The sequence below is a fragment of the Gasterosteus aculeatus genome, chromosome 12 (assembly GCF_964276395.1).
Source record: "Gasterosteus aculeatus chromosome 12, fGasAcu3.hap1.1, whole genome shotgun sequence".
In the NCBI taxonomy this organism is placed as follows: Eukaryota; Metazoa; Chordata; class Actinopteri; order Perciformes; family Gasterosteidae; genus Gasterosteus; species Gasterosteus aculeatus.
Window position 1 is genome coordinate 16,797,818 of NC_135700.1, and position 21,333 is coordinate 16,819,150.

The window sequence follows — 21,333 nt, forward strand, 5'->3', positions numbered from 1 at the left end:
CTGTATGCCTGCAGTGCTGTAGACAGCACTGATTTTATTCAGATTTAGCCTTTATGTTGCCACATGAGAGAAGACAACATGAGATAATCATCAGAATGTCCCTATTAAGCAGTCAGCAACAGCTTGCTGTAATGTGATAGATTACCTCAGCATCGACAGTCAACCAAGCGATGGCACAGAGAGCAGTGGCAGCCTGGGACTTTTGTTGGGCTGTAGATAAAACTTTTTTCAAATACCAACTAGTCTGTGGCATTTAGGGACGTGCGATCATTTTCATTTAATCTCCCAAAATGGTCAACTTCCCCGGCCTGCTGATGGTAATTGAGGTCAGTTAGCCACAACAATGTGCCTCGTGAGAAAGGCCACATACAAACCCGTCGCTGTATCCGTTTTCCCCCCTTTTTTTCATTTGATTTAATTGGATCTTACTGACGTCAACCTCATTGTTGCTCTGATGTTGTACAAATAATGTAGAACAGAATGTAAAGATGTTATTTTATAATATTGGTCAAAATTATCATAATGAAATATGATCTTTGGTTGGAGGAGCATATTTCTTAAACGTCGCAAAATCATTAGGCTGAATGTGAAACTGAATTCTACAAACGTGTTTAATTTACCAAAGAGCCAGTCGCTGAGTGTGAGGTCTTCACATTAACGAAACATTATGTCCTATTAAATGAAATGTCAATTAATCAGGCCTACATGTACACAAAATTTCTACAGTTGGGGACTCACAATTGTCTCATTTGCTACTTCTTATCGTGGGTATTAATGCTGAGATTACTATGAGCGATCCAGTGCTCCTCAAGAGCTGTGCCAATGCATATTCTCTCTGTAATTTCCACGCTTTGTTCATAATTATTTCTGTTACATCTTGCGGGAAAATCATTCGGATTAAGGTATCTCTCGTTGTCATCATTTCTTTCAGACAAATGGGATTTTAAAACTGACAATGAAACTGTCATATTATTTGGAATATCGATTCAACATATTTTTGCCAATCAGTGATAGTATTGAGGATAACCCTTTACGTTTATACTGTTACTTATGTTTGTCATCAGTATGTCACTTTTTAGAGCACTATACGTGCATTTTTATAATTGTCATATGAAAACTAAATGTGTGACTCATGGAACCCTAGAATGAACCCTAGAAAATCGTTGCGGCGGTAAAACCTACTGCATGTAAAGTTTTTTCACTTGTCTTATTTTCATGAACGGTGCGACGATGGAACAAACAGTAGGTGGCAGGAGTGTCGTGTTTGAAGATACGTCCAATATCCACCATGTTGTTATCACACATCCTGTTCATCTGGGATACAAACGTCCTGTATATACTTCTATTTAAATACATGGACGTTTCTTTGTTTCCTTCCTCACAGATATGCTGTGAAACAGAAGTGTCAGCTACCTCGCACTAAAGCCTGTCATCGCGTCCTCCTGTCGGCAGGCCCTGGCGCTCTCACGCTGCTGCTGGACAACATCACAATTGACACTAAGTGAACTTTGTGAAGTGTACATTTAACGTTAGGTCCGCAACACCGCTCGCGCTTGTGCGTGAGGCCGATGCTTACATAAAGGATGACTCACCAATGACTCACAAATGATTAACATGATGAATTTAGCCTTTCAACCAGTAAAAACACACTAGTCGCGAGCAACACAGCATTCTCAAATATTTGGTGCTCGCATGCGATAGCATGCTAACAACTAGTGAAAGTAGTGCCATCATTGAGTCAAATTTAAATGTACCCAATACTTTGGTATATAACCACATACCATCGAACTGAGAGGCATTAACTCAGCTTCTGCTGTGCTTTGTAGTGCTGCTTAGTAAATGATAACATGCTACAAAGCTAAACTTGGGGACCTGATAAACCTTATTGCACTTAAACTACATGCTAAATATTAGCACGTTAGCTCAAAGCATTGTTTCGCCCATACAGTACAGAAACACAGCCGCTAGCACTGCGATGTCTTCCTCAACTCATTTGAATGTCTTCTGATACCGTATTTTTCCCTTTTGTGTGTATATTTCGGTATTATTTTTCTTTTTCCCACAAGTCTAAAGGTCTTTCATTTTTTGTACCTGGGTCCAAGGTGGCTGTGTTGTACATTCATGCTCCCCATACAGCAGCATTATTATTACAGTATTTGAGAAAGTTCTGACCTAAAGTTATATTCTGAATTATAATTCGGGTAGATGAAATCCAGCGTTCTGATTGGTTGTTCACATTGACCCCAGCGTTCCATATCACTGCGCACTCAAAGTAACGGTTAGATTTTGCGTGACCATTAGTTGCCATTTCATTTTTTAGCTCGGGGGCGATCGCCAAAAAAAATCCCACAAATTATCGGTTTTGGGCACTGCGAGCTTTCCCAATCGGACAATTCATGTGGACATCATGAGCGATGTGAATAAATGAGATGGTGCGAGATCTTCCAAGGAAAACCGTAACCGTATTATAAAAGCAATAAGGTACTTGAGGCAGTACTTTATCTACAATAATGTAACAACGGTTGCCCCCAAACCGTTACATTATTCAACGATAAAGTACAGCCTCTCATACCTTATTTCTTAAGAATATGATAAAAAGAAAGGAAGAGTCACTTTAGTCAAATTCTGAAAAGGAATCAGCCCAAATATGGCAGTCCCCTTCATAGACATGCTATAAATAACCGGCTCTTGTCAGTATAATGAGGGAACACATTGTGACAGAGTCCTCTCAGATAATAGGAGTCACTAAGATAACACAGTGTCACTTATCTTTCAAGACGATGTGATAATGAGTGACTGCAGATGTCAGAAAGACTGAGTGGGGTGGTTACATTGATGTGATTCAGCTCACTCCCCAATATACTGATTTATGTTAAGAATGACCTTCAAAATTCAAAAAGCATGTCATGCACCTTTTCAGCAGTTTCTACAGACGTACCAAGCGTCGTTACATGTTTTATTTCACAGCCAGTTATGTTCAAATGTGCAGTTTGCAAAATGCAGTGCAATGTAGAACAGCAAGTAAACACGACAGGTTACAATATAAAAGCAGAGCACCATTTGCCACCGTACAACAGTGTCATTTGACGCTACATTTCCCTCGATACACAACTGAAAAATGTAGTTTGTTTACTCACAGCCTTTACTCAATGTGCTGTGCTGTGCATCTGTTATACCTCGACTTTGCTATTGACATGATAACTGCCCTACATTCAGATTACTAAATATAAATTTCATAATGTGCTAATTCAGTTCAAAAAGTGTTATCTTGTAAATACACTCAGTACAAATACACTGACCTGGGATTGGGATTCACAATCTGTGACATGCATACATGGATTGATAGAACACAAACCCAGGAAAGCTACTTCTCACTTCACTGTATCAACCCCAAGATTGGTTGACTGTAGGAAACAATAGACAATAACAACAACAACAAGTGAAGACATCAATCCACTCTGATTGATATTGGAGGAATGGTGGCCGTCAAACATATATATTATTATATTATATATTAATCTCTTTTCTGGTCTCTGTGAGGGTTTTATACCTCTTTTAAAAACAGAGGCGTAATCAGGCTTATTTCGTTGCACCCAACACTGTTTTGCTGATTCAGTGAACCGTTGCTGCTATGAGACTTCATAGCTGAGAAAGTCTATTCCATCTTGACAAGTTTTGGAGCAGCTTTTTCTTTAGTGGGGGTGTTTCTACCCTCTTGCTCAGTCCTCCTGGGCGGTCTGGGGCTGCCAGCAGCTCTGCGGCCGGCCTGAGGGCTGGAGGAGCCGGCAGCCTTTTTGCGTTGGAGCAACGGACTCCGGGAGGCCTTAGGCTTCGACGGCGTCAATAAACAGTCCGTGACCTTCAGTGACCTGAGGCTGAGCAGACCGCAGAAGTAGTTGCAACGGTGGTGGGACACAAATTGCTCAAAAACTTTGGGATTCCCTTCAACAGACAGACCTTGATGCCTGCAGCAACACAAAACACAGCCAAATGTCACCGCTGTGATTGTTGTCAGTGTGAGTGTAAATTACCTGTAAAATTAGGATTTCACTCCATAATTATACGAACCCCGTCGATTTCACTGAAATCCCAACATTGGTGATCTTGGTGTCAACACCTGCGAAACAAAACAACACAGTTACTTTATTTTTCTGTTATTCAGTAAACATTTTCAAATGCGACAGACATATGAATATTCACCGCATTAACTCCAGCACTAAACATGTAGGCAAAAAAATGAAAACACAAGTAGACTCTTATTGCAAATATATGTAATCCGTCAGCCAATCTTGAGCTTCACACTCACTGCCTCTTCAATTCAATATAAATGCTTGTCGTGTTGTGATATGAACTGGGATTTAAGGAAAGAATGTGGCCTCAGTTCAAAAGCATCTTACGTTCCAAAACACCCACATATTACTAAAAACTTAACACACATATTTTCTTTTTCCGTGTTGAATTCAAGCTCCAGCATATACCTTCAAGTCGGGTGAGTAGCAGACTGCCATTGGTCCACTGAAAGATCCAGTGCTGCAGCGCACAGCACTTCTTCTCTGCCTCGGTGCCGGACCGCATGTCTATTCCGCCTGAATCATCGAGGGTGCAGTATTTCTGATAGACCCCCGACAGATCTGTCTCCACTGTGGCATAAGGGACCGGGTTTGCTGGTCGGTACATCAGGTAGACCGGGATCACCCTTTGTGACAAAGATGACACGGTTGACTTTTAGCGAGGCTGAACAGTGTGTCAACTGTAAATCATGTTCAAGAAGTTTTTAACTGTTGAGGAGAAGTTGACAGAGAGATCGTACGCACTCAATTAAAGGGCCAAAGTTTGCAATCGCTCTTGCCTCCGCGGAGAAGATTTTGCAGTATTCCCGAGCCAAGTTCTGAATTTTACACTCCTGTATCCAGAACATTGGAGAACGGCCAGTAAAGATATGCTCAATTTACATCAGTTTATTTATTTAATCCTGATCTGATTAGTGCCTCAGTATTTATATGTGGGTGGATGACTACTGACTGAATTAATCCTGGATTTGTAAAATGATTAAATGATATATCCAAGGATAGACAAATAAATCAAACCTTTTTACATACCTGCTTAACAATGTCCAGGTTCCTGTCTATAAGGCAGCTTTCTGCTTTACCTCCATAGGCGATGGGGTTGCATACTTTGATGATGCATGGTTTTCCAGACTCAAACACAGGCTCCAGACCATAGATGACCTTTGCCCTCCAGACTTTATGAGCACATCCATCTCCAATATGCGATTCCTGCATCATTATACGTCCAAAAAATTTGTTACCCCAGGCGCCTGAATCAGCCACACCCTTGTTGAATATCATGGGTGTCATTTCGATCTCTTCTCCAACTGCATAAAGAACAAATGTAAGAATGGCAGTCAGAAAAGAATTTGGGCTCTGACTTTGGAAAAGCCGTGTTTGAAACAAGTCAAGTCTCATCTTACCACAAAGGTCCTCGCGTAGGAACATTCCAGCCAAGACTGCAGCATCGTGAGAGAGAAAGCGGAATAAGACTGGTTTCAAATATTCAAATATTGGAATTAAGCCAAATGTAAGGTAAAAGAGTACTTACTATCTGCACTAAGGAGACAGTCTGTTGATTTGGTCCCATATTCATTTGTGATCGTGCAGCTGTAAACACCAGAGTCTTTGCAGGTGGCCTGAACAATTGCAAGATTAACCTGAGTTTCATCCCCTGCGCTGAGAAACAAATAAGAAAATCCATTTGTTTTTCTATTTCGCACGTTTTCTTACCATTTTTGAAAAAGAAGCAACAAAACCATACTGTGCAATATTTCATATGAAACTGCAGATTTTCCTTGGCGTTCCAATGGACACTTACTTTACTTTAATCTGAGCAATTGTCTCTGTATTTCTGTACCATTTGATTGTAGAGTCACTGAGTACGTTGAAGAACTGGCACCACAATTTCAAGTGTCCTGAGGCATCTGCAAACGTTTCACCCCTGACCTTACGAATGACCTGAGGTGCTAGAGGGTAAGAGGCACAACACAGAAGGCATCGTGAAGAAACCTTTCTATGTTGATGTATTCTGTGTTGTATACTAAATAGCAAACCTTTCTTTGCTAGATAATTTAGCTTTATGTGGAAAACTCCCTGATCTTTCACAATATTTCACAATGTATACATTACTTTTTGATACAACTACTGCTAAAGTAGGACACATTTTAATCTTCCAAGCATTGTCACAATTTCTATTAAAGCTACTAACCATTTTGGCTACTGTACCTTTGAATGGGTCATGCTTCTCCTTCTCTGCCGGTTTCTCCTGAGTTTTGGGGATCTCCGGTTGACTTGGTGCTTGGGTCTCAGAGGCCACCTTCCTCCTGCTCAACAGCGGAGAGCGCCTTTCTGCCGGACCGGTTGGCTCCACGGGGGGCCGAAGTAGAGGTGACTTCCTTGACAGGCTTGGAGACGGGGTGAGGGATACGGGATTTGCGGAAGGCTTGCGGCTCTCTGCGGGAGCTTCCTTTGCCTGGGTGGGGTTATCAACCGGTAATGTGACCTCTGAGGCCTCATCACTTTTGGCTTTGGGTACGATGATTTTGCGTCGGGCCCCAGAGGCTAGTTCTTGTGGAGTAGCGGAAGCAATAGGAGAAGCACAGTCTCGTTTCTTTGACAACGGACTAGCAGCAGCGGTTGGATTGCCTGAAACTTCAGGCCTTGAAAATTCCTCAACAATGAGTTGAGCGTTTTCTTGTGTATCTGTTCCATGTACACCGTCAGCGGCCAACGTTTGTACACTCTGCAAAGGCCTGCTGTCTGAGTCGTGTTCTTCCATTTGGTCTTGATCTAGAGTTGTGGAATTCATTTCATTAATCCCCTCTGGAGTTTGGAAGTTGAGCGTAGTTTCTGTGGTTAACTTGAGTGCACTTCGCACATCTTTGCCTTGGACAGATTCACATTCGGCATGCTCCAAAACAACATTACATGACTCTTGATCACTGTGCTCGAGAGGTGTAACTGCAAGTGGAGTCCCAGGTTCTGGTGGGACAGTTCCGGATGGAAGTCTTTTTGTCAGTTTATCCTCAGAGTTCAATGGAGTATGAACTTTTTTTACGTTTTCACTTCGAGAAAGGTAAACAAGAGGGCAATTTTTCAGAGGAACTTGAGTTGAGGCTTCAGTTTCCCGGCCAATGTCCATGACACCTTCATGACATGTTCTGTCACTACCATGAAGTCCTTCGGTCTCTATGACAGAGATTGGGGGGATGACAGACGGGTTTTGTAACGCCTGAACACGCTGTGAAGTTGCACATTGAGACTGAGTCTGTTCCTGATCAGTTTTATTTGGTTGATTATAAACGTCAATGAGGGTTCCTTTTGTGTTTCTGGGAGGAGTTACACTCGTGTCAGTTTCACTGTCAGACATCAACTTCTTCTCTGTTGGTTTACTGTGATCTTCTTTCAACTCCTCACATGCTTCTGTCACAGTTGTAGTCAGATCGGAAAGAGCCTTTATTTGTGATCCGAAAAGTGCAGCTACATGTGTGTCTTTTGTGACAGGTTTTGTTTTTTCCTGGATCTCTTTAACTTGGAGTTTGGACGTTTTTGTGTATTCTGAGGTTTTTGACCGGAGCTCCAACATAGATGAGTGTAGATCCTGTGTTGCTGAAATAGTTTCCTCTTTCATTTCTAGTATGTGCTCATTCTTCTCACTTTCTTTATTAGAATCACCCACAATGACAACACCAGTGTCGGCTGTGTCTTTGGTCGTTTCTGTTTCTTTGTGTTCAATCATATGCAGAAGAGTACTTTTAATCTCTATCTCAACTATCTTTTCATTTGGAGCCACGCTGTCAGACTCCAGGAACACCTTCCCTACCTTTTTCCCTTCGACCTTCTCATCAACTTGTAATTCTGTCCCTTCAACAGTTTTTATAGCTGTATTAAATTGGCTCTGCTGGGTGCAGGAAGAAACGTTACACCCTTGGAAGTTCTCACCACCACCAGGGCTTTGGAGTGGGGACTTCTGTGTGTCTGTAAAAAGGGCCCTATGGCTTTCATTTGATCCCCTGGAATGGTCCCATGTGTCCTGTGTCATTTTATCAATTGCTGCTTGCAGACCGCAGTGCAACGACGGGGTCTGGATGTCATCTGCCACAGTCTCTCTCTCTGATCTGGTCTTCTGTGGTGGTTGCGCATCCATCTGGTTGGGGGGAATCTCAAGGCCGACAGGTGCATCATTCCTCTTTATCTTTGTGTGGGCCTGTGTAACCTTTGTGCAAAATACAAGCAGAGGTTTCCACGCTGTAAATACTTATTGCCTTATCCCTGGCTATGCAGAACGTGGACAAACACATGTCATTTTAAAAACAGCAACGGCGTAGCCAGCAACAAACAGAGAACAGAATAGGAAGACCTTGGAGCAAAAAAGGGGATTTATGAAAAAGAGAAAAGATGGATTGTGAAAACAAGGAAACTTTCCTTCACCAGTGTGGAATTTCCACATGGCTCTGTGAAATACGTGCCACATTAATGTTTGCATCTGTGACGACTCAAAAAGCCTGCAAATGATAACTTCCTGTTTTGTTCTTTTGACCACACATCCATCCGTCAAGAACCACTTTACTTCCTGTCTTTGTTTAGTTTCCCGCCCCTTTCACCCCCAAATTTGGTTTACTATCACCCCACATATGTTCAAGCCCCAGTCAGTCACTGAATCCATGTCAGGTTATCCATCGTCTTACCCCAAGATTGTATGAATCAAGCCACCAGTGTTCCGAGTGTTTATTTCTGGTCTTCCTGTTTTTTGTAGCCAGGCCTTTTTCTTTCTCCTTCTCCAGCGTGTCAAGTCCACTTGTGGCTGTGCTACTTTTTGATTTGTTTAGTAAAGTTTTTAGCCAGTAAAGATCCCGAACCTGGAGAGAAGTATTTTTGTTGTTTTGTTCCTCTACGCTTGAGTCTCAGTCTGGATACCATTCATGTTACAATCACAGGGATGCCAGTAGACATACTGTATGATTAGGATGTTTCTCAAAGTTTTGTTTTTATATTGTGAATAAGAAAACTATTCTAAACTTCCATGTGGACTTATCAGTTAATCCAGCACATAAACTAACACAGTTCCAGACTCTACTTTTTGCTGTGACAATAAAAAAAACTGCTGTGATACAGTATATCTAAACAAAACCTCAAGCACGATGCACTACTCACTTTCATATGTCTCTGCCATACAAGCATGTTGGTTGAGCTTTAAATCCCCCAAGTCTGATTGAGCTGAATCCCTTTGTAATTTAGCACGAGAGGCTCCCTCTGTCATATGTCATGAGATAAGCCACAATATAGCTTAAGGGTCATTCTCATTCTACCAGGTTCTTTTAAAAAGCAACTGCAAAACATTCAAATACACACATATACATTCTTACTAAATATATTAATAAATCACATAGGAAATCTGTAGCCTTTTCTCAGCTGCTTGGTTTCCCTTCTTCCTTTCCATCTAATGCTGACACGGGCAGGCCTATTCATCAGGGAAGCTATTTTACGTTTTAGTGTGGCCAGAAAGGAATGTGAATCATTTTAAGAGGCGCTTCAGCTGTGCGTGGTTTTGTCTCAGCACTCACTGTTGTCAGTGTTCATGAAAGCTAGTCAGGAGTATTGCATGAGCGGTGTACAATAAAGACAGCAAAGCTAATGCGTACATACAAGGCCTAAAATCCTCAATCAGCATCTCTCAAGTTACCAAATGAATGTCTCAATAATATATCTCATTGTGTGATCCATGTAAAAAAAAAGAAAGTATTAAAACAAAAATGACCTTCTGACAGAGTGACAGAGAGAGGCTTTCTGTTTCCCTGTTTGCAGTCTATGTGCTAACTCAAGCTAATCAGCTGTTGGCTGCTTTAGATTTAACAGACAGAAATTAATGTGGAATTGCTTAATCTATGCATCCTAACATTTTATAAGTATAATTCTGAATTTATGGCATAAGAAACACTGCAGCTCTGAACCTTTGAACTAGGTAACATGGATGTACCCGTGGCATCTGTCAACATGTGCGTCATTTAGGTCTTGTCACACAGCAGGGCATACTTGTAAAAGCCATAAATAGCTCCAGGATGCTTGTGTTACTGATGAGGCCTGTGTTGGCAGCACAAAGCGCTCATGAGCTCATGCAAAAAGGCTCCCTCACCTCGTTCAGCGGCGCTGGGCGAGACACAGGTGCATTTCTTTGGGCGGGGCTTGTTTCCTTCGCAGACAGCTGATGTCCTGCTGGTTCACATGGACGCTGAAGTGTAGAGGTTCTGCTCTCACGTGGTGTTTTCACCGACACAATGTCTCTGTGCGCCAAAGATCCACCAGTGGGACAATTTGACTTCTCATCCACATCCATGACTTCAACATGTTCTGTCTTAGAGATGTAACTCTTTGCTGTGCTTCGGGGTTGTCGGGATGCTGTTGCAGCATTTGACTGTTGATGTGTCGAGGTCAAGTGTGGACTTTGTTTCTGGATTTTTAAATTCTGTTCAGTTTCATTACCTTCAGATCCTGAAACAGTCTGACTTGTAAAAGCAGCAGCGGGAAGCTGTCCGTTCTGTGAAGGAACAGCTGCCCCAACAAAAATGCTGTCCCGCTTTAAAGGCCTTTCACCACTCAATACTTCCTCTGTTTCAGTTCCCGAAACAGTACGAGTCATAAAAGCAGCAGCGGGTACTGAGGTGGGAAGCGGTCCTTCCTGTGAAAGAACAGCCACCTCGACACATACATTTTTACCCTTCCTGTGTCTTTCGGTTTCTGACTTCCGATGTCGTTCTGTCACCTTCCTGGAGTCCTCAACTGATGAAGTAACAATGTTGTCTACTTCCATAAACTCTTCTGCATTCCCCTCTGCAGGAATTGGCACTGTGCACGCCAGACTTGGAGAGGTCAGGGTTTCATCTTTTGCCCTTTTCCCCTCAGACGGCAGCTCTCCTGGTGCACTGTTGGAAATTTTAATCTTCTTTTTGACAGGGGGAGTCTTGGGTTGGTGTGCAATAAAAATCTTCTGGGAAGAGTCGTACGTAAACGTCCCGCTCTTGTTACCGTTTTCACACACCACAGTCTGTCCGTTAGTTACAGCTGACCCTGCTCCGTTAGTGATGCCGACTGGCTTTTCCTCCACCTCCTGCACAGTGGCCTCCTGTAACCTGGCTGCGTTCTCCGCAGGTACAGTCTGGAGGCTCTCGTCGACGCCCTCGTCCTCCATGGAGCTCGGCGTGCTGAGAAAGGCCTCCATTGTGGAGCGACGCTTCCTCTGTGTGCGGTCCGGACTGATGGTTCGCGGCGGCTCCTGGTTTTCTTTACCTTCCGCCTCGCTCCGTCTGCTCTCTGCCTTTTGTTTGAGTTTGGAGAAGTAGCGCTGGTGGATCTTGAACTCGTTCATTTCGCCCACCTCCAGAACCCCAGAGCAGGACACGATGCCTTTGCTGTTGCTGGCTGAGGTCTGGTATATGGCTGCGTCCTCCACAGTGCAGCTGCAAAGAGAAGCCGATTTAATTTTGAACTAATTTGTCCCCGGCAAGAACAAAAGTGAGAATTTAAAATTGTTGTGTTAGCTGAACTCGGCTCATGACACAGGCTCTGTATGTATTAAAACCCAGAGTATTTGTTACTGTGCAGGCATTCAAATTCGTTCATTGAAAGATTGTTAAGGTAGAAAAAATGAATTCAGATGTGAAATTAGTGGTTTCAAACATACATACTTGTAGATGTGCAGGGAATGGTTTTGTCCATTGCGAAAAATTTCATATTTGGGCAGTCCACAGTATCTGTCCAACTGCACATCATCCTTGTACCAAATAACTTGAGGAATAGGATATCCTGAAAAAAATAAATATATATCATCATCATCACCAGGGGAAAACATTTCTGCATCAAGTGAAAAAAGTTTATCCTGCAATTACTGCAGTGTAAATCTAAAAAAAAGTTTGTCTTGCATCTTATCCAAATATTTTCAGCTGCTAAAGATGCAGAGATTGATGGATATTGAGTCTTATATTTTCTTTACGTTTTCACACAAGAACTTAATTATTGTATGTTCCTGTAATGCATTTCCATTAGGCCATAAACAGCTAGCTTGAAGCCTTGCAAAGTTGGACAACAAGGTTGTTTTTACCTGTAACCACACAGGAGAACTTCACATTGCAATTCTCAGACACAGCTCTTGACTTGAGGGTTGTTTCGAAGGACGGCTGGGTTTCCTCAGTTAACTGTGCCATCATGCTGCACAGTGTGCTCCTGTGCAAGAGATGGTTGAGCAGTTGTTACCAGATGGTGTTGAGCAGTTGTTACCAGAGACAACAAAAACCGAGGTAATTCTTACAAATCTATATGCATTCCATATAAAAAAGAAAGAAAAGTGTTTTGATTGATATTTGCCATCTGTTTTTTAGAATGAACCAATATTTGTTTTATGAAAGGCAGTCCAGACATAATAATTAAACACATGAGATACATCGTGCCCCTTGTATACATATCTGTTGTTGACATCCATTTCGGTGTCAGGTCAGTGTACATTTACTATTACACTTCACTGCATGCTGAACATCACCGTATTATCAAATAAGTTAAAAGGTTTGGGGGAGAAGAAAAAAAAATCTTTATCTGAAACCTTAAGGTCAACATAGGCACATCTTTTTTTAGAGCACAACCTGTTGTTGGTGTGATGACAGTGCCGCATATCTGGGAGGCTTTTCTTAACCAATACTTGGGGGCAATGGAAACAAACTAGTATAAGTATTGATGCTACATTAACAACAGGTAGTACAGCACACTGGGTTAGTGTTGAGTCTGTACCTGTTCTCTGGGCGCACGTTAGAGAGGTAGCTGCAGCTACTAGACCGGCTGCTCCCACTCATATCCTCCCCGCTGTTGGATCTCCCATTGCCAAGAGAGGAGCGCGATGTCGTCCTCCGTGAATCCATTTTCCACCAGATAAAGTAATACTTCAGGAGAAAAATAGTTTGTTTTGTCCCTTTTTTGGGGGGTGCGGGAGGCTTTCCAGAGAGATTGACGAGAGCTGAAAGTAAGCCAATAAACAGTGATTATGCAGACGGAACAATGGAAAGTGTCCTGAAACGTAAAAGTAATAAGGTTATAGATTCAACTCACCATTCACAAGTACCTCTGCCTCCTTTGACTGACGCCCCTCAGCACTGCCTTCAGGCACTGCAATTTCCAATCAAACATGAGCATGCGAAGGCTGCTGTACTATTTATAGTGGGCCTGCAAATAGGCACAAGAGCACATCACAGTTTCCAAAACTTGTCTATGGACCATTTAAAACAGGGGTCTCAAACTTGTGGCCCGCGGGCCAATCGCGGCCCTCAGGACGATATTTTGTGGCCCCCACCTTAATATGAAAGTGTAATGTTAGTGCGGCCCGCCAGTTTCATATTGATATTAGCGGCCGCCTACAGCGCCCGTACCTGATTTGAGTTTGAGACCCCGTATTTAAAACACGCATGCACACAGACGAGAGAGCACGCAGCGGGGTGGTCAGTATCTGGCTGTCCTTCCCCTCAAACCGTTTGGCTCTGTGCAGACAGTTGCACACAACAACATGAGTCCGTCAGTCAGGAGAATGACGACTTCACTCTTAAGCCCATTGATGCGAGCAGTACATTCTCTCTGCCACGCAGTCTCACGAGGTTACTTTCCTAACATGGAAGTGTGGATAACAATGACTTCTGTTTGACTGAATTGGCAATTTTATCTCCCCTATTACAGAATTCATTAAAAGACAAAAGGACATTTTACTACAAAATAAAAATACGATTCCGAGAGCTGTGGCATGTATTCTTCACCAAGCAACGTTTGCATTGGATGGCCAGAGGAACAGCAGTAGGAATAGAACAGCCTTATATAGGCCGACAACGACCACTGCCAACCCAAGATATGGGGTTTTATCTTTACAAAAACATGCCCCCCTACACAGACACACACACACACACACACACACACACCAGCAATCAGGAGTTAGATTTGTTTTTTTGTTCTTAACGGACGAGTTGAATTGATTAAACACCACTTAGATAAATGTTTGAATGGAAAAATGTACCCTGGTATCATTGATGGTCTCATCAAACAAACCAAAACGAATTGAAAAAATAATTAACTAGTAAGATTTATAACTATTTATTATCAAAATGACCTCTATGAAGGTGTTATTTTCACTGTGAACTTATTAGTTGCATGGTAAACAAACTGTAAATCCTTCAAATATTCTTTGAACTCAACTGATACTGTTGCTATCGTCTGAATTACTGCTTCCTTGAGTTCGCTCTCCGAAATCAAGTTCAAAGATATCCATTTTAATTTTACTCTCACGTCACCACATCCGCTTGATATTACAGACGCCCTTGAACCTTCTGTCTATTTCAATTTTTTGTTCCATCCCTTCCCTTCACGTTCCTCTATAAATCACGCACTTTCCACTTTTCTTGCCAGGTAAGTGACTCAATTTAACAACCAGGATTAATTTAAGAATTTAATTTCAAAATAAAGGAAAACGTTCAAATAAAAATGACAGATTTAGCAATGTCTGCATTGCTGTAATGTTGGACTTGTGTGCGCGGTGGAGCCCTGTGTATGACAGGCAGTCCTCTTTAGAGGGCCTGGAAAACGCAGTGGTCGGCAATGGCATGGTCTGAATACTCAGGACGGGGTGTACAGAGAGATCAAAGCACAGCGTGGGGGGGGGGGCACACAGAGGACGGGAAACTCTGTCATGTGACTGTTTGACAGTGAATCCCCTTGAGCATGTTGCTGCTGATGGCTGGAAAGGGATTTCCTAGTGTTGAACCACATGCATGTCAATATATAAAATGGCATAAGCCAAAGATATTGTCAAGAAATAGAATCAATGGACATTCAAATCCTTTCCGAGCACCTTTATTGGCCAACCACTTCCGTAAAAGGCTGCATTCCCTAAAACAAATTATTTCAATATCCTTTTTGATCATTTCTCTCCAAATATGAAAACCTTTGGGTTTTGGAGGCAAACTTTAGACATCACATGCTCATTGCCACATGCTTTTCTTTTTATAGCGCTTCCCCAAATCCTGCTGTGTCTTGGTCTGGCAGATTTATAGACGGGGCTACTACAGATAATGCCCACTGAGATCACTACCTCTGGTTATAATGAAACCATTATCTGTTTTTGCTAACACAAATAAAAATGTAATTTAATGTTTCTGTGCAATTTAACAGTCGCAACAATTTTGTTATGAACAGGTGGCGTGTGTGAGTAAAGTTGCCTGACAACCAATAAACACGTGATGGCGGACAGGCCTCTTCAAGTCACTTTTATTGGCCGGGTTTTAAAATGCCTTTGATGGTGTTTTATGAGGTAATGAAACCCGCTCCTGTGTTAGTAAGAGAGAGAATATGTTTGCCCTTTGTTTGGGTCTGTAGATTAATCAAGTGGTTGTATGGGTTCATATTATTTTAGTGTTTATTAAGGAAAAATCTTTCTTGCACTTGATGCAAATAGTTAACTTAGTTAAAAACATCTTAGAGAATTAACAGGGTCAGTAGTTTGTGTAAAACAAATTTATTATAAAAGAAAGTGGGCAATAAATGTTTGATGCTGAAAATAAACTCTTAAGATAAATCACTATTTTTCAAGCTACATGGCGCACCAGCTGCACTGGAACATGCTGTTCCAATCCAACTGGGATATTAAAGCACCCAGATCCAAGACGCGGAGTGGTCGTGTCAACACGGGCCGACGGGAGAGGGGCGCACCAACGGACAATCTCGGACGGAGGCGATGATATGTCAATCAATCTTTCTGGGTGCACCTTAGCATAGCTTATCGGCCCATAAATGCAGAATACAGACAAAACGGACTTTCAACTGAGTCTGATATGATGAGCGAAAGCAGCTCAGCCAGTGCGGCGTGGCTCTGGCGGGAGGTTTTACAGGCCGGGTGCCAAGTGTACCCTCAGTGACGCTCCAACACGCAGGCACAGTAGGACAGCGGATTGTTGTGATGTTTGAGAGGTCTCTGTGGAAACCGCGCTGGGCTTTGTACGGCCGCCTGGCCCGCTGTTGAGGCTGTGACATCATCATCTGGATTTTCACACCAGTGTCCGGTCCAAGGAAGCCGAAACAGGAGAAGACTTCACGGCCTCAAAAGACAGCTGTGTGACACACACACACACACACACACACACACACACATATTGGTGGGCATTTTGGTCAATGGGATACATATTGCATTAATCCGTTTTCCATTAAATTCCATCACACTTTGTGTAGGTATATATATATATATATAGGTATATATAGGTATATATATATTTATATATATATATATATATATATATATATATATATATATATATATATATAAATAAATAAACACACACACGCTTGATAATATAAATTATTGAAAATATCAGTTTTGCAGTATAAGCGTTCCTTTTATGCACAAAGTATAAGATCTGTGTTGCTCACATTGGACCACAGCTGCTGAATGTACATTTTGCAACTCCATACTACTGACAAATACATTCATATTTATTATTGACAAATACATTCATAATTATTAGAAACCTTTTTAAAAGTTGACAGTAACACTGCAGGGCAAAGTGATTTTTCAGCAGGTGGACTTACAGTGTCTGGTGTCCTCTAGTGGTATTAGTGTTACCTAATACCACTAACCCTTAGATAAAACTCCAGAGTACCACCGGAACACAAACTTGGATTGAGTGCCTCCATTTTCTGGTGTAAAAGGCAACGATTTGGTGTCTCACTTTTATGCAGTATAAACTATGACTATAACTATAAACAATGATAGACATCGAGCCATAGACGTTGACCAATTTTGAATTATATATTAACTCCTGAGCAGTCATACAAGGTAAAGAGTCAAAAATGAAGATACAATTTCTAGCGTGTTAACTGTTATAATCAAAATGAAAATAAAAGGTCAATTGAGAATCAGTAACTACTTCAGCACATAAAAACTAATGAAACGATGACATTATCAATACATTTGAGCTTTAACTCCATGCATGAAACATTCTACAAGACTAACACTCACTTTTAAACATTGATATAGATGTAAAAAAGATTTTAAAAAAAACGAACTGTGGTACATATATAAAAGGTTAACCCATTTAGAGTGTAATAAAAAGAAACACATAGTAAACTTCCTGCACACATACACGTATCAACATGATTTGTAAAGCCATATGTTACCCAAAACCTCTATAAGTGTACAGTTACTTTCTTCTGTCTTTTTTCTTCAGCATGTCAACAACAGACGGAGCCTTGCGCTTTGTGCCTACAGGAGGAGACCCGACGGTATTAGTATTAGTGAGCAGGACGTTCTGTAAACATGACAAACACCAGCGAGGAATAATCCTGCACTACCTTGTCTTTTGACGGGTGATTTGTTGGCTGATTCAGCGGAGTCTCCTGATCTCTTAGCATAAGCCAACTTCATCCTCTGGATGTTCTTCTTGCTGATGACTTCGTGCTTTGCGATGGGCTGCGGATAGTCTTTACCCACAATGCATCCTGCTGCCTGCTGAACGCTGCGTGGCGCTTTCCAAGGCTCGTAGATGTACTCGGCCGGGAACTTCTTCAGAAGAGGAAGGTACTTTCTAAAAAAGAATAGAGAATGGAGGCAAAAATACTCATTATAAAAAAAAGATATATATATATAATACATATTGTATATACAATATGTGTATCATTTGTGAAAACATGAGTTTGTTAGGTTCATGCTCTTACTTGATGTAGTCTCCATTTTTGTCCGTCTTCTTGCCGAATGCGACGGGGGAGTAGACCCTGAAGTACTGGTGGAAGAAGGCACTTGCCGAGAGCCATTGCCAGTTTCCGGCATTCAGAGCCCAGTCGCCATCCAATAAAAGCTCCTCAAACACCTTCGGGGGCAGTCAGCAAAAGTGAGTCCTCCACAGATTTAGCATCGCACTCCTCTAAGACGTGCAGGTGGATGGTTGAAAAAGGATGAAAATCCACGCAGCAGAATCCTGTTATTTTAATTTCATGCATTCTTCCTTATCAAAACCTGACGCCTAAACTTTTCGCAATGCAACTCGAGTGCCGACAGTTTGCTAGGACACTCGGGTGTATTATGCTTGTGGCGGCTGATGTAGCCCAAAGGTGCTGGCTGGGAGCAGAGATGATGAGATCCGGTAAGCTTACATTTTTCTGACTACCCATCCTCCGATCTTTTTCAACTTTCTCATCTCATAGTCTTGGTACAAAGCGATATTTATATCTAGATGCAATCTCATTTTACTCACCTTCTGCCCTTCTTCCCAGCTGATCCACAGGTCTCCTCTGGTAAGGAAACAAGCCACAGCATGTCTGGCCAGGTGGTGGATCCAACCCTCCTGCCTCAGCTGAGTCATGATGGCGTCGATGAAAGGGAAACCAGTCCGAGCCTTAAGGGGCACACAGAATATCCAGGAACGCAAGTGAGTTATAATGGAAATTTAAAACGTCAGTTCTTTCTATTTAAGAATGTAAACGATTCAGTACCTCTCTCCATGCAGCCAAATACTCAGGGTTTGTGTCCCAATCCACCTGGGTACATACAGGGTTGCCCTCCATCTTGTTGAAATTGGAGATGCCTACACTGGCTGTGTAGAAGAACTCTCTCCACAGTAGCTGACCATGCAGGGAGACTGGAGGACTGGAGTGCTTCTTCTGCAAGGCCACACAAACACCAGCAGTCAGACTAAGTGCAAAGTTAGGACATCTACTGTAGAGTTAAACCTACCACCCATTTTCTTGCCTATTTCTTACTAATGTATTTAACAGTGAGGGCAGTGAAAGTAACAATACTATTACAGACCATCGGTTGTGCAGCCTTATTCTAGCATGGTAACACTCACCCCCTGATAGACCTCTGCCAGCCTCCACCAGAAGGTGCGCGCAGACAGGCAGCCAAACGTGACGTACGGACTGAGGACAGTGGTGCTCGGGCTCAGAGAGTTTGGAGAAGTCTGTGGCTTCTCAAAGCTGCAAACCCATCCCTGAAGAAAACATATCCTGAAAGTCACACGGAGCCTATCCATCAAAGATAAGATGTGCACGCTTTCCGTTTTCGGTATAATAAATATGTAGGTTCATAGAAAATACACCAAATAGAAGATTAAGTCCAGAGATGCTTTACTTAAGGAAAGATGTGAATCTGCGGTAAACTCGACTCCCTTCTAGTTAAGAGAGGGCCAATTGGTGCTACGTGCGTAGCTCTCCTCCCTCTGCTTCTGAAACAACTTAAAAAGCTCCTATTGCCGCAGAAACTCTCCATTCTGGCAGAGATCCTCATTAAACACAGATCAATTCCCTTTTGAAAAGCCTCCACGATCTCAATGGCTCGCAGTTCGGCTCTCTCTGCCAGCACCTTCAAAACGGTTTAATGATAAAGCATCAGTGGGAGATCAACAACGTCTAAAACTAGAGCTTCTATTCCTCCTTCGTCAGCTCGTTCAGGAGCTTCTGGCTTTAAGCTGAAAGCTTCACTGGGATTACACAGCTCTCCTCCAGTAGAAGTGCTTCACTGGGTTTGACAGCCTCGGGTTTGCTCCTCTCCTTTCTCCACTTTCTCTCTGCTCATCTCATGGATGAGGGCTTCAGCTCTCTTCGGAATAACCACCTATTCCCGCGACACATTGTGACGGACTCGCGCTATCCGACAGCATTTGGAGATGCTGTACGCCGAGACCGACCTCTCATTTTGTCACTTTTTTGTGAAGGACTTATTTTGAAATAGATGTCAGGTGAACATTATAAACGAGTGGAAGAGCATACTTATGTTTCTGGAAAGAAAGAAAGCAAAGTACCGTTGTCTTCATATGTTTGTCTAATCTCCTCAGAGCCTCCTGTTCTCCTCCTGGGAACTGCTCCTCTCCGAGAGCTGCTGCGTCCTGGCCGAGCTCTTCCAGGGTGGGAATCCCGTATTTCTTCTCATGGTTTTCCGAACAAGGCGTCATCGCACCTGTGACGGAAGAATTGGGGCACATTTCAATTAGCCACTTGTTATGCTTTCCTGTCATTTCCCAGCTTTACCGGTTAAACTAATTGGATGTATACCTTATTTTCATGAATGCATTCTGATAATTCACTGGCATAATCTAGTAGTGGTACCTTGCATATCTTCTATGGTCGGGGCAGGGACGGGTCTCTTAGGAGGACCAAGAGTCTTCACTATTACCTGCATTCGGTTATAAGTAAGCGGAGCCTTGCCACTGTTTTCCTCAATTATCCTATGAAGGCAACAAAAGAGTTGCTTTTTAATGTATGACACAGCAGGAACCATTCCTGAGACCGAATATTCCATAACTACAATTGCATAAAGTAGGTAGGTCCATCATTAGTAATCAATACCTTTCTGTATCATAAAGAGTGTGAGAGATTTTGTAGATGACTTCCACTCCGTGTTCTTTGGCCAGCGTGGCCACCGTTTTGTCCCGGCTCAGGCTGTAGGGCTCTGTGTCGTACTCGTAGGTCAACTTTGTAACCTTCCACCTGTCGAACAGCTCGGGAAAAACTTCCTCTGGTTTCCCCCTCACAACAAACAGCCTGAAGGAGACAAAAAACAAACACACACAATAACATCTCTGTGTTTGCAACTTACATAATCATTATTTTTTTCTGAATGTGGTGCTGGTGTCTCTACCTGGAGTTGAGCCCCCTGAGGCTGCAGTCCAGGTCTTTGAGGGCTCCGACGAGAAACCTCCAGCGGTTGATGCCCACACAGGTGTTGTTGTGGAGGTGAGGGTCCAGAATGAACACCGGATACAGCTCCTTACAGTCCCTCAGAGCAGCCATCAGGGCCGGGTTGTCATGCAGCCGGAGGCCCTTGCGGAACCAGTGAACACACGTATGAGCCATGCCTCTGCACCTGAGAACACATCAGGTAAAGTGAGGACATTTCCTTATTCCACTATGAGCTTTAACGGAAGCATAAGGGAATTAATGCACAGACATTGTATGACAATGCAAACTTTATGCAAGTTGATTTCAAGTGTTCAGGTTTCAATCCTGCTTGAAATTGGATGGTCCATATTTGGAAACTGTAGTAATTGATTGTGCCCTTATACCACAATGTTGCAGAAACAAAATCCCCAAACATACGACCCAAGAATATGATAGCAGTGATGCAAAACACTACCTTAAACAGCCCCGAACACAATTCCGCTTAGTCGATGTTGGGTACGCTGGGAGATGTTTGGTAACCAGCACATTTTCGTTACAAAACAGGAAGCTCTGCGACGTTCTCAGCAAAATCAGCCAACCGGAGGCGAGGAGAAGCACCACG

At 42.6% G+C, this 21,333-nt stretch overlaps 2 protein-coding genes across 2 annotated transcripts; both read right to left on the bottom strand.

Moving 5' to 3' along the window:
* Positions 1–2,913: 2,913 nt before the first annotated feature.
* Positions 2,914–13,261, bottom strand: alpk3b (alpha-kinase 3b). The gene is made up of 14 exons (XM_040168091.2): positions 13,140–13,261; positions 12,825–13,047; positions 12,145–12,266; positions 11,732–11,849; positions 10,183–11,503; positions 6,276–8,265; positions 5,869–6,016; positions 5,599–5,726; positions 5,471–5,506; positions 5,100–5,374; positions 4,815–4,903; positions 4,479–4,696; positions 4,069–4,117; positions 2,914–3,965 (listed from the first exon to the last, which is right to left on the bottom strand). The coding sequence occupies exons 2-14, from the start codon at positions 12,950–12,952 to the stop codon at positions 3,656–3,658; spliced, it is 4,932 nt and encodes a 1,643-aa protein (XP_040024025.2). The 5' UTR covers positions 12,953–13,047; positions 13,140–13,261; the 3' UTR covers positions 2,914–3,655.
* Positions 13,262–16,532: 3,271 nt separating this feature from the next.
* On the bottom strand, positions 16,533–21,330 carry cry5 (cryptochrome circadian regulator 5). The gene is made up of 11 exons (XM_040166296.2): positions 21,187–21,330; positions 20,692–20,916; positions 20,400–20,594; positions 20,160–20,278; positions 19,856–20,010; positions 18,905–19,045; positions 18,549–18,716; positions 18,311–18,451; positions 17,775–17,926; positions 17,412–17,644; positions 16,533–17,322 (listed from the first exon to the last, which is right to left on the bottom strand). Exons 2-11 carry the CDS (start codon positions 20,904–20,906, stop codon positions 17,261–17,263), a joined length of 1,581 nt encoding a protein of 526 aa, XP_040022230.2. The 5' UTR covers positions 20,907–20,916; positions 21,187–21,330; the 3' UTR covers positions 16,533–17,260.
* Between the last annotated feature and the right edge of the window lie 3 nt (positions 21,331–21,333).